General features: G+C 45.4%; 1 protein-coding gene across 2 annotated transcripts; it reads right to left on the reverse strand.

Moving 5' to 3' along the window:
- Positions 1–3,775: 3,775 nt before the first annotated feature.
- SNU13 (small nuclear ribonucleoprotein 13) lies at positions 3,776–11,710 on the reverse strand. Of its 2 annotated transcripts, none has more exons than XM_032416850.1 (3): positions 11,605–11,710; positions 5,804–5,924; positions 3,776–4,993 (listed from the first exon to the last, which is right to left on the reverse strand). In XM_032416850.1, the coding sequence occupies exons 1-3, from the start codon at positions 11,605–11,607 to the stop codon at positions 4,731–4,733; spliced, it is 387 nt and encodes a 128-aa protein (XP_032272741.1). In that variant the 5' UTR covers positions 11,608–11,710; the 3' UTR covers positions 3,776–4,730. The 2 variants fall into 2 exon arrangements, with proteins under 2 accessions (XP_032272741.1, XP_032272740.1); XM_032416849.1 differs by lacking the exon at positions 11,605–11,710 and adding an exon at positions 7,379–7,501.
- Between the last annotated feature and the right edge of the window lie 275 nt (positions 11,711–11,985).

An 11,985-nucleotide genomic window follows, 5' to 3' on the forward strand; every position in this document is an offset into this window, starting at 1 on the left:
ATAACCAAAGCGTAATTTGGTTGGGCTTTTGTAAGCTCCTAAGTCAGATTTAGTAAATGTGCATCTTGGCTCCCTCACATACATACAAGTGAGCGTGGGCAATTTACCTGGCATTTTCGAGCCACAGTTTCCTCATATTTATAATAAGAATGATAATGCGGAATGGTGACAATGAGAAAACATGTAACATGCTGCTTAATAGGTAGGTACTAGCTGAGTCGTCTAACCCCTCTGGCTGCAAACACGCTTCAGTCCACCAGGGGGTGGTGACGTGCGCGGGGGGGTGGGGGCAGTGGAGAAACGATCGCGCATGCGCGCCGCCGGCGGGAAGGGTGAGGTCAGCGCGTCCTCCCCGAGTGGCCGGCAGCCTGGGCAGGTGGTGAGCAGCCGCCCGGGAGCACGAATTCGTCCGGCCCGAAGCTACAGCAAGCAGACGTATGCGCATATGCGTTTATACCCCCAGGGCCAGATGCAGAGGGAACATCTCGTATGTCTTGTTTTAATGTCTTATTAAAATATTAGAAGAAAAGCAAGGCAGGACCACAAACTCGGGGGAGAGATTAGTCATCCTCTTTCTCTCCCTCCCCCTCATCCAGAAATTCCAGCCTCAAATCCGTACAGGGGGGAAAACACACACCTGATATACTCAGCTAGACGACTATCCAGCTTTCTAGTTTGAGCCCAAACTGTCCCTGAATGTGCGATAATCCTTATTGTAACTGACTGCCTCACCTATGAAAGCCAGTCCCACGTGGGATTACTTCTGGCCACTCGGAAGCAGCTGGGGACAGTTCCCTTGTGGGCCCTGCCAGTGTCTCCGGTGTTCTGCATGACCCTACAGTTTTGACGTGGCCCTATTTACTGCTGTGTTGACCAGACAGCCCCCACAACCTTAGTTGTCTGTTGCTGTGTAACAGATCAGCCCAAAACTTGGCTTAAAAACAATGGACACTTACTGTTTCTCACCATTTCAGTGTGTAAGGAACTGGGGAGCGGATAGGCTGGCTTGAAGTCAATCATGAGGTTGCATTCAAGATGTTGGTCAGGCCTGCAGTCCGCTGAAAGCTTGCCTGAGGCCGGAGGATCCACTTACAAGAAGGCTGATTAATCTTGTTTTTAATTTTCTGTATCTTGTTTTGACACCTGGGACGGGGGGTGCTTATAGGCCTGGGGAAAGACTGCCCCTCCCAAAGCTAGCTAGTTCCTGAACACAGTTAAGAGTGTATTTGCCAGCATGCCTCTCATGCAAGCCAGAGACCTTACCAACATTGTCCCTGCCCTAAATCATCCCAGAGCCAGCTACTAGGCAACTCGAAACCACTCTTATAGCCTAGAGCCCACTGGAATTGTTCAGACTAGTGAATCCTAAGCTGTTTTACTCTGCCCTGCCTTGCCTTTGCCACAGAAACCCCCGTAAAGACTGGCCTAAGCTTTCCCCTTGCTCTTGCTTCTACCACCTGACCAAATCCTGGGTGCTTCCCCTGTGGCCCTGTGTGGTGTGGCATGCCCCCTTCTCTTGGGAAATCTAAGTAGTAAATTCTTCCGATGGCATCGACCTCTCCTCTCCTTCAATTTGTAGTCACCTACAAATTAAGATCCTGTGAGTACAGATGAGACAGGCTCACTGCCATGGCTGGCAGTTAATGCTAGCTGTTGGCTAGAAGCCTTCGGAACTCTTCACAGGTTGCCTAAAAGACTTCATGACACGGCTGTGACTTCCCTCGTAGCCAGGGATCCAAAGACATGAAGGCAGAAGCTGTAATGTCTTTTATGGAGCTTGGAAGTCACACATCATTCCACCATGTTGGTCATGCAGGCCAGCTCTGAGTTGGTGTGGGCTGAGACTGCGCAAGGGCATGAATTCCCGGAGGTGAGGATCCCTGGGGGCCATCTTGGAGGCTGGCTGCCGTAGGACATCATGGAAAATACTGACTTGCTACTTTCTTTTTCTTCCTTCAGAAGAGGACAAGCAATTATACCCACCCACCCCTGACCCCCACCGTAGGCAGATATGTCTGCTCAAGTCAGAGGCACATACCTGATTTTTCAAAATATAACTTAGCTGACATCGAGAGGGACTCGGGGATACTAAGTGTCTAGAACAAGCTCCCCTTCCTTCCCCATCAGTTTTTGTTTAGTACTTAACATACTACAAATGACCTTTAGCAAGGTCATTATTGCAAATATAAGAACATTCCTTAATCATGGGTCCTCTCAGGAAACTTATTCTAAAACAGAAGTTCCTAACCAGTGTGTGGGGTCAGAGGACCCTTTCAGACCCGATGAAAGCCCCTGGACTCTCTCCAAAATGTTTATATGCACAATTCTGCAACCAACTTCATAGATGGCTGGATGGAAATTACTAGATGTCCTTGCTTGTGTGTCTAGGCTTTAGGAATTACCATTCTCCACTTTCGGAGCATCCATGTTAGGGCAGCACCGCAGGTGCTAGGACATCACACAAGTTCCTGCTCTCTCATGAGGGCAATGATCAGAAAACCACCTCCGAGATTAGTTAAGGACAAGTTAAAAATCGAATGTCACAGCGCTGGGGGAAAGAGAGATGAGGTAGTTTGTACCTCAGGCCCTACAGAAGTGATACTTGAGTTAAGACTGGCATGAGGAGAAAGCCCCCAGTGCAGTAAAGGAACACCAAATATGAGAAGAAAGTAGGTTTGGAGTGTTCGAGAAACCAAATGTGAAACACAGAGCAAAGACAGAACATGGTGGAGAGGCAGACACAGGACAGGCAATGGAGGCCACTAGGAGCAGGGAAAAGAGCCAGTTTTTTTTGGAGGATCATAGATGGGACACCCTGCCCTTTGAAGGCTTATGATGGGGCTGTGGTGACTAGGCTAACACTCTAGAGGCAACTGGGCACTAGGGGTGAAGATCCCAGGAGCCCCTGCCCCACCGCACTTCTTGGGGCTCAAGTGGAGATGGCCCAGTTTCCACCTAGGTGGAGATTGGACTTCTTGATCTTTCTGCATCCCCTAAGTTATGTCTTTTAAAGTATGATTATAAATGTTCATACTCAACAAAAGACAGTAAGCACCTGAAACTCCACCCTCCACAAATATAAAACTGCTTGGGGTGGGGTGGGGGTATATGAATACTGGAGTGAGCCGGGAGAAAGGACTCGCCCAGCAGGTACAGAACGGCCTTAGCAGGACAGGCTGGTTTCTAGGTTTCCTGCATATGCTCCCAAACTGGCTGAAAGGACACTAAATAAAATCTCACTCATCCGACCATTATGGTATCCAGTTATCTGTACTTCGGCAGGAAACTTCTCTTGCTGAGGTACGTGGATCTCACGGCGCTTACCCTAAGATGACAGAAGAGGCAGGTGAGGCGGCAGTGGCTTCAGTCATCACCCCCCCAACTCTCTAGCACGTGCCAAAGGCCACTAGGAGCCCTAACTCTGCAACAGTTCTCAGCTAGGGGTGACTTTGCCACCAGGGAACATCTGGCAATGTCTTGGGGGTGGGGGATTGCTCCTGACACCTGGTGGGTAAAGGCCAGAGATGCTGCTGAACATTCAGCAGCAGACAGGGCTGCCCCAAAACATCAGCAGTGCTGTGGCTGAGAAACCCTTTGTAGCCTGAGAGCAACACCTCAGTGACCGAGTCTGTACAAGACCCTGGGCGACTAGAAGGAAACGGAGGTAATGGCTTTTCCACACCTTCTCGGTAAAAAGTTTGTGTAAGCATTCTAATAATGCTAAGCAGTTCTTCATTCAGGTATTAGCTGGATACATACCAAGACTCACACTTTCTTTAAATTGGAATATGAATATATTTCTTTATTAGGATGCTCACAAGAAATGACACACTAGCACTGTCCTTCTGATGTGATAAATACATACATCTGACCCACATCGTGGCAGGAGACAGGAGTCAGGGCTCTCAGGGCTGGTACCCAGTGTCCACTGAAGACATCTCCATTCCTTGATTCCAACATCTCTGCTGTAGCTTCCAGTCAGGTCTTCGTGACTTGCCCAGACTTCTTCGTTCCAGCATCAGCTGACCCTCTTTTTTTCTAGCCACTATGGACTCCTTCAAGACCTAGGTCAGCTGCCTCATGTCTAACTGGCCCAGGAAGCCTCTGGAATTCTGCAGCACATCTCTTTGGTATGCTGCTGCCCCGCCACCCTCAGGGGCATGGCTGGGAGTTGGGGGAGAGGGGGAATAACATCACATGACCAAATCAGACAGCAGGGGTGTATTGGCAAATGACACTTGGACATACACCTAACAACCTCACAGAATACATGCTTTCTCCCCAAATGATACATAACCCCCTAGAGGGCAAACACATATGGAATGATTCTGTACTCCAGGCACAAGGGATACAAAGTGAATGGCGTTTACATCCATCAGGTCCTACACACAACAGGAAGTTAGCGCCTGAATGCTGGAACCACATCTCTATCCTGGCTCTTCCCTGCCTGTGAATGGTGTCACCACTCTGTTTCCACCTGTTTTCGGCATTAGTTCATTTTTCAAAAGAGAGGATAGGACGGTAGAGAGAGTAGAATGGGAGCTTGGGGTGGGGGGTTAATATGTGGCTAACAACCTATACAACAAAACAAAAATAATACAAAAATGCAAAACCCAGATTTAGTACTAGAATCTAATGAGAAGGTAGCTGGAGAAACTACATGCCGACACAGACAATATGATACACAACCCCAGGGGGAGGATTCGGGGGGGTGGGCAGAGGCCACTGGTTTAGACTAAGAGCCTTTCAATGGACTGCTGAATAGACTGGATCTGCTGCTTCAGCTGTGAGCCTTCTTTGATGGTGACAGAACAGGCGATGACAGGCCTGGAAACCCCGCAGGCCCGCCCGAGGGCCTGCTTGGAGCGCACAAACACGTAGGGCACATTCTTATCCTCACATAGCAGTGGAAGGTGCAGGATGATCTCCAGGGGCTCAGCATCTGCAGCCATCACGATGAACTCAGAGATGCCTCTGTTGAGGGTTTTGGTGGCTGAGGAGAGGACAGGAGGTCAGTAAGTGATGGGGGGAGGGGGAGGTTGGGCATGGAAGCTACAACAAAGCAATTTCCAAGGAAAAGAAACACAGGTGCAAGAAAACTGGGCAAAAATCCCCAGGCACAAGCAATTCTCTGTGTCCTGTAGTGGCCCTGGGAAGTGATAAGGGATTTAAGCATCAATTAGCCATCCTCCATGCCGTTCGCAAACCCTACATCGAAACCATCAGTTCTGTGAAAAACACATCCTGAAACAGACCACTTCTTTCCTCTCCGCGGCTACCACACTTGTCCAAATCACCACCATCTCTTGCCTGGTCGACAGGAACAGCTTTCACACAAACTCTGCCAGCATGAAGCTCTGCGGTACAGCACTTCTCAAACTCTGTGATCGAGGAGGGATCCGGGTTTTACCATCCCAATTTGTCATGAGCAGTATTTCTAGAAAGCTCACACCACACGCAACTTACCAAGCAAAATCAGCACCCCAGAGCACTGTTTAACCACTGTGGCCCAGTGCTAGCGCACAGACACACTCTGTTAATGCCTGAGTATTGACGAGAGCACACACTCTGGAGCCACAATGCCCAAGTTCAAATCCAAGGTAAATGCTGCAAAATGTTAACAACTGGTGGATCTGAAATAATTCGTAGCCCATTAACCTTTAGCATCTACTGCCAAAATGCTGCTCTTAAGTCCTTCCACTGGTTCCAATCAAAGAGTATCCAGCCCTCTTTCCAAATTGGAAATCTAAGCCAGAGACAGTGCCTTTATCATTCTACCTGAAACACTCTCTGGCTGCCTTACCTTCATTGGCTCCTTTCCGAAGCTGCTTGTAGTTACATGACTGCTGAACAAGGTCCAGTAGTTTCTTGGTGAGGTGGGCGTCTGCGAGGGGGTAGGCCTTTGGATTTACGTCAGCTTCAGTCTATGGGAAGGGGGGGGGGGGAGTCATTAAAGCATCAGTCAAACTGAACCAGAAGTTGTTCCAGACAAGTCATAAAATACTTCAATTAACAACTGAGAGAGAGAATGATCAGCTTAAAAAGTTTTAGCAATTACCCAGTCCAATGATGTACACTAAAGCTTATATACTTTCATTTGCCTCTCTTTTGCTTGATAATATTATAGCAAATGGATTACAAATAGGTTCTCATGGCTCAGTATCCACTTGAGTCATACAAATTTACTGAATCAAAATTAAGGTATAATTTATACAAATGTAGCACAAAGTTTTCTCTCTCCATTCCCCATTCAAATCTTCCTCTGTCCTCACTAAGAATCCTGGTTTCCAAAACATCATTTTCTCATTTATCTGACCTGCTAATACATACAAAATGGCTGGTACCTCTACGAACAAGCTCACCAAGGTCGAAATTTCTTTTTGTTCTTAGAATATATCTGACTAGGGCCATCTAGTCAGAGTACTATAGTCAAGTTATTCAAATCAATTTTTTTCCTGTGGTTATCAATTTGATATACAATTTGGGTTCCTTTGTATTCAGCTTGCTTAAAAAAATTAAGATTTTACTTTTCAAATATATAAAATATCTACATGTTTTCAAAGTAAAAGCTATGTTAGTGAGCTAAAAGTGTTTCGAAAACTGGTAAATAGTAAAGCATTTATTCCCACCTTTCCTACACAGACTGTATCACTAGGTAATAAATAAATGACAACTTTCTCTTGTATCATTATTCCACCTAATAAAGAAGGAATGAGTGAATCAAATCCCACCATCCTGCAACCCACATTCATTAGGTAATTAATCCAGACATAAATTAATGGATGACACTGATTAATAGCTACCGACATCACAAGATGCCCTGTGATCGTCACCCCTCTTGAAGAACAAAATCTCTATATTCAAGTAGTCTTGGCGGGGGGGGGGGGGGGGGGGGGAACAAAAGGAAAGAAAAAAATCTGATCAAGCCTTTGATTCTAATATTAGATATTTAATATTACGGAATTATTAAATTTTGGGGAATTAAAATGGCATTGCAGTTGCTAAAAAAACCCTTATTTTATACATACTTTAGTACTTACGAATAAGACGCTACGTCATTGGCTTTGCTTCAAAATAACCCACGCAGGGAACGAACTGGATGGGGGCTGCTTATACCATTCCTTCCTCTTCATCCCTACCTCTCGAGCTTAACCATTTTCATTAATTTCTCATTTGTTTTCCCTATGATTCTTTTTACACCTATATATCTTTGCATATAAAATTAGGGTGCACCCCACGTTATCATCGCGAGCAACGAGCGGTTCGCCGCGGCGGTCCGGTCTAACCCTGGTTTTGGAGGCTGGACCGCGGCATGCGGCACGCGGCACCGCAATTCTAGGTGGTGACCCGTGGGCGACGGCCCGGTGGGAACACTCACCATTGCGTCTGTCCCGGTGGTCTCCTGCCCGATACCGCAAGGACACAGAAATGACCCACCCGCAGGGAAGCAGGAAGTGACATAGAGTGACGTCAGCGGAAGTGACATCAAGCGTGAGATTGCACCAAAACGCCCGGTCCCTAAAACATTGCAGTGGTCCCAGGATGAAGTGGTATTAAGTGAGGGCTAGAGTTCCCTGAAGAAGTGGGGAAAAGGGTCTCCTTATTTTTGGTCTGCTGTTCTCCATACATTCTAGAATCTGCTTTTCAAGGCCCACAAAAATCTGCTGGGATAATCTGATTTGTAGATTTGATATAATCCCAATTGCAGTAAAAGACATTTAGGATGCAGAATCTGTCAATCATTTAAATATATACTATAAACCAGTACTTTTCAGTAAGGCTTTACAATTTTTCCAGAAGGCTTAATATCTTTTAGATTTACTCCTAGGTATTTCAGGCTAAGAAAATTCACTTTATTAAGAAAAAAATTCACTTTATTTCCTACTGTATTAAGGATGTCTCTGAAACTAATGATGTACTATCCATTGGCTAACTGAATTTAAATAAAAAATAAAAAAAGAATTTCTTCTTGTGCTTAGATGAAAAAGACTTTTTTCCTTTAATTTTTTTTTACAGTTTTTCTAATGTTAAACCAATTTTGCATTCCTGAGATAAAACCAACTTAAATAGGCTTTCTTATTTTATATCCATTAGCTAATGGACATAAGGTTTCTTGGGGGGGGGGAAATGATAAAAATGTTCTAAAATTCTACAGCAATGGTTGCACAACTCTGTAAATATATGAAGAACCACTGAACTATACACTTCAAAACAGGTGATGAACTTTTTATAGTACATAAATTATCTCAATAAAACTATTTTCAAAACTAGGTATAGGTTTTTTCTCATGAAAAAATTTTAATTTCGTTTCTTTACTCTTCAGTTTTTTTTTTAAGATTGTATTATTTATTTGACAGAGAGCACAAGCAGGGGGACCGGCAGGCAGAGGGAGAGGGAGAAGCGGGCTCCCGCAGAGCAGGGAGCCAGATGTGGGGCTCGATCCCAGGACCCTGGGATCATGACCTGAGCCGAAGGCAGACACTTAACCAACTGAGCCACCCAGGCGCCCCTTCAGTTTTATTTCTACTTAAATTGGTTTTGATACATTTTTTTCAGGCATTTATTCACTTCATCTCAGTCTCTATATTTATAGCTATCAAAATGTTCATAATATCCTTTTTAATATCTGCAGATTATGTCTCCTTCATGTTTGCTACCGCTTACCTATACCTCTTTTGATTATTTTCTTGATTAATCTCACTGGAGAGGACTTTTCAAAGAAAATCTTCTGTCTTCCCTATACATTGGATCTATTTGCTTTTTCAATAATTTCTGCTTTTGTTTGGTATTTAACTGCTTCCTATGTGCTCTGGTGTGTGGTATTCTCATTATTGATCAGTTCTGTTTTCAAATTTCCATTATAATTTTATTCACTAGATTCACTATGACCACTAGATCAAGTTTATTGATGGTGTTGTTCAAATCCTCTATTACCATACTGATGTTCTGGCTTCACCATCTATCATTTATATACTTAAATGCTATATAATTGCATATTTGTCTACTTCTTCTTGTATTTATGTCATTTTTATTTTATTCATACCTTATTTTTTTAGCCACTGTTTATCTTCACGGATGCATTTCACCTTTTATTATTTTTTTTTTTTAATTTTTTTTTTTAGATTTTATTTATTTGAGAGAGAGAGACAGAGATAGCGAGAGAGAGAGAGCACGAGTGGGGAGGAGAGGGAGAAGCAGGCTCCCCACAGAGCAGGGAGCCCGACGCGGGACTCGATCCCAGGACCCTGGGATCATGACCTGAGCCGAAGGCAGACGCTTAACCAACTGAGCCACCCAGGCGCCCTATTATTATTATTTTTTAAGATTTTATTTATTTACTTGAGAGAGAGAGGGAGAGGGAGCAAGCAAGCACCAGCAGGGGAAGAGAAAGGGAGAAGCAGACACCCCACCAATCCCAGAGCTCCGTGATCTTGACCTGAGTCACGTAGGCATCCCTGCCTTTCACCTTAAAACCTATTTCTTTATGATGTTTATAGAGGCTACACCACACCTTTTAACTTGGCCTACATTTACCATTCTTTTTACTTTAATCTGTCTTAATTGGAGCACTTGGTCTCTTTCTATATTTATATAAGTACTGATGTATTAGGTTTAAATCCTTCTTTTGTACCTTCTATTTGTTCCAATTGATATGTTTCTTTTTCTTTCTTTCCTTCCTTTGGGTTTATTATTTTTTCACACTACTATTCCCTTTACTGGCTTGGATTTATATACTTAAAAAAATGTCAGGTATTTTATTTTTTAAGATTTTATTTATTTGTCAGAGAAAGAAAGCACAAGCAGAGTGAGTGGCAGGCAGAGGGAGAAACAGGCTCCCCGCTGAGCAAGGAGCCGGTTGTGGGACTTGATCCCAGGACCCTGGAATCATGACTTGAGCCGAAGGCAGCTGCTTAACCAAATGAGCCACCCAAGCGTCCCTATCAGGTATTTCCAATGCAGTTCCAACAACCCATCTCTGCAATTTAGGACTCTCAACTCTTAACAAAACATTAAATGCATAAAAAGGGAAGACTTCAGGAGCCCAAAAAACCATCAAAGAGGCCTCACCTTATCATTTTAATTAAATCAACAATAAAAGGTCAGCTCATAAATAGTAACCGAAATTTGCTTAGTGTGTATTTGTTCACCTTTTAATTTTTTCGAGGGTTATTTAAATGAGTGAAGGAATGAAATCACACTGCTACCTAATTTTCATCCCTAGCCTGATCTGTTTGGTCTCCCTGTACACCAGGGAGCCAAAAAACACCCGGGCAAAGTTTTGATTTAACAATAAACACTATGAGCTCATTAACACCATACTAAGGATTAGGATTAGGTGTTTAACATGCATTATCTCATTTAATTTTTTTTAAGTTTTATTATTTGAGAGTGAGAGAGAGCCAGAGAGCTAGCGAGCAGGGTGGAGGGGAGGGGAGAGAGAGAGAATCTCAAGGAGACACCACGCTGAGCATGGAGCCAGACACAGTGGATCTCAGGATCCTGAGATCATGACCTGAGCGGAAATCAAGAGTCCGACGCTAAAACCACTAAGCCACCCAAGCGCCTCTGCGTTATCTCATTTAATTTAATCATCACAACATCCTCATGCATCTATCCCCATTTTACAGTTGAGGGAAATTTCTCTTAAGTTCAACTTGAGACCACCCCATTCCAAAACTTTTCATGGAATTATGGAAGATGAGCTAGTTTCAAGTTCTAGGCTCAGCCACGTACTAGCTTCAAAATAGGGGGTGGGGGGGGAAGGAGTGCGGTAAGATGCCCAACGTGATCCAAGCTCCGTTGGAAGGATTAAACCTCACCATGGAAGTGGAACTCTTTGCAAACTCTTCCTTCCTTACCAAGTGCTAAACAGAACTATCTACCAAGCTACAGGAGTTGATTGAAAGTTGGGAGATCATCAACAGCTTAGAGAAGTTGCACGTGGTGCTACCAGGACCTCTGATTTGGAAGACTACCGCCGCGCGGGAGCCTTTCCTCAACCTGGCCGGGGTTTGGGGTCACTCCACATCTCCCACAGCTCCCAAACGCCAAAGGCTCCAGTAAGTCCCTGGCACGTGTAACCCGCAGCGGGCACTAAGGCGCAGACCCATGGAGATCTAGATCTCCCTCTCCTGAACATCAACAAATGGGGACGTGGAGTAGGGGAGGTTGATTTGAATCCTGGTTTCCACACCCTTAGCGATCCCCAAAAAGAAAAATAAAAAAAATGGAGCCTCGTTTTCTCATCCAACTTTCTACTCTCTCCCACGTGGGTTGTTGGTCTCTTTCTCCCATGCTGGGCCAAGACTCCTCCACTCCCCCGACGCTTTCGGCCACGCGCACAGAGTGCTGCAAAGTACCCCCGACCACAGCAGCTGGGACCCTGAGGCTTCCGGAGTTCTAACCTCGAGCGGGACTGTTGTAGCCCCGTGGCTGCCCGAGTTCTAACTCGAGGCCGGGCGGCTGGGACTCCGCGGCCGCCAGAGGTCTAACCCCGGGCCGGGCTGTCTGGACAGCGTACGTTCTAAGCCCCGGCAGTCCAGTGAGTGAACCGAATCCGGGGTCTCCCGCTTCCCAGCCCCCGCTCCAGGAGCGCACACTCACCATGTTTGCGATTCCGCGGTCCCGCCACCCCGCAGAGCGCAGGCGACGTCAGAACGGGAGCGCGCGCGCCTCAGGAAAGTCGCGCCGGAGAAGTGGAAATGGCCGCGTGCGGCAGGAAGCGGAAGTGACGCCGCTACAAGTGGGCGGATCTCGTCCTCTAAGGGCCTTCCGGAACCGTGTAGGTTCTGGGAGAGGGACCGCAATTTGCTATTTTTGTTTTCGTTATGCTGTAAATCTTTGGCAGGAACAATGAATTAAACATGCACACACACACACACACCAACAGGTTTCAATGGTGTCATCGTTCCATTGCCTGTTTATCTTTGAGCACATTCTTGTGCTTTCAAAATCATCTTTTTGACCCTACACTGGTGAGGGAAT

Source organism: Phoca vitulina, unplaced genomic scaffold (genome assembly GCF_004348235.1).
Source record: "Phoca vitulina isolate PV1807 unplaced genomic scaffold, GSC_HSeal_1.0 scaffold19, whole genome shotgun sequence".
NCBI lineage: Eukaryota > Metazoa > Chordata > Mammalia > Carnivora > Phocidae > Phoca > Phoca vitulina.

Coding starts and splice junctions, on each gene's coding strand:
- SNU13 (XM_032416849.1), bottom strand. CDS start 7,486: ATGTCACTTCCGCTGACGTCACTCTATGTCACTTCCTGCTTCCCTGCG. Junction 5,925..7,378: donor CCACCGGGACAGACGCAATG/GTGAGTGTTCCC, acceptor CCCTTCCCATAG/ACTGAAGCTGACGTAAATCC. Junction 4,994..5,803: donor TCGGAAAGGAGCCAATGAAG/GTAAGGCAGCCA, acceptor TCCTCTCCTCAG/CCACCAAAACCCTCAACAGA.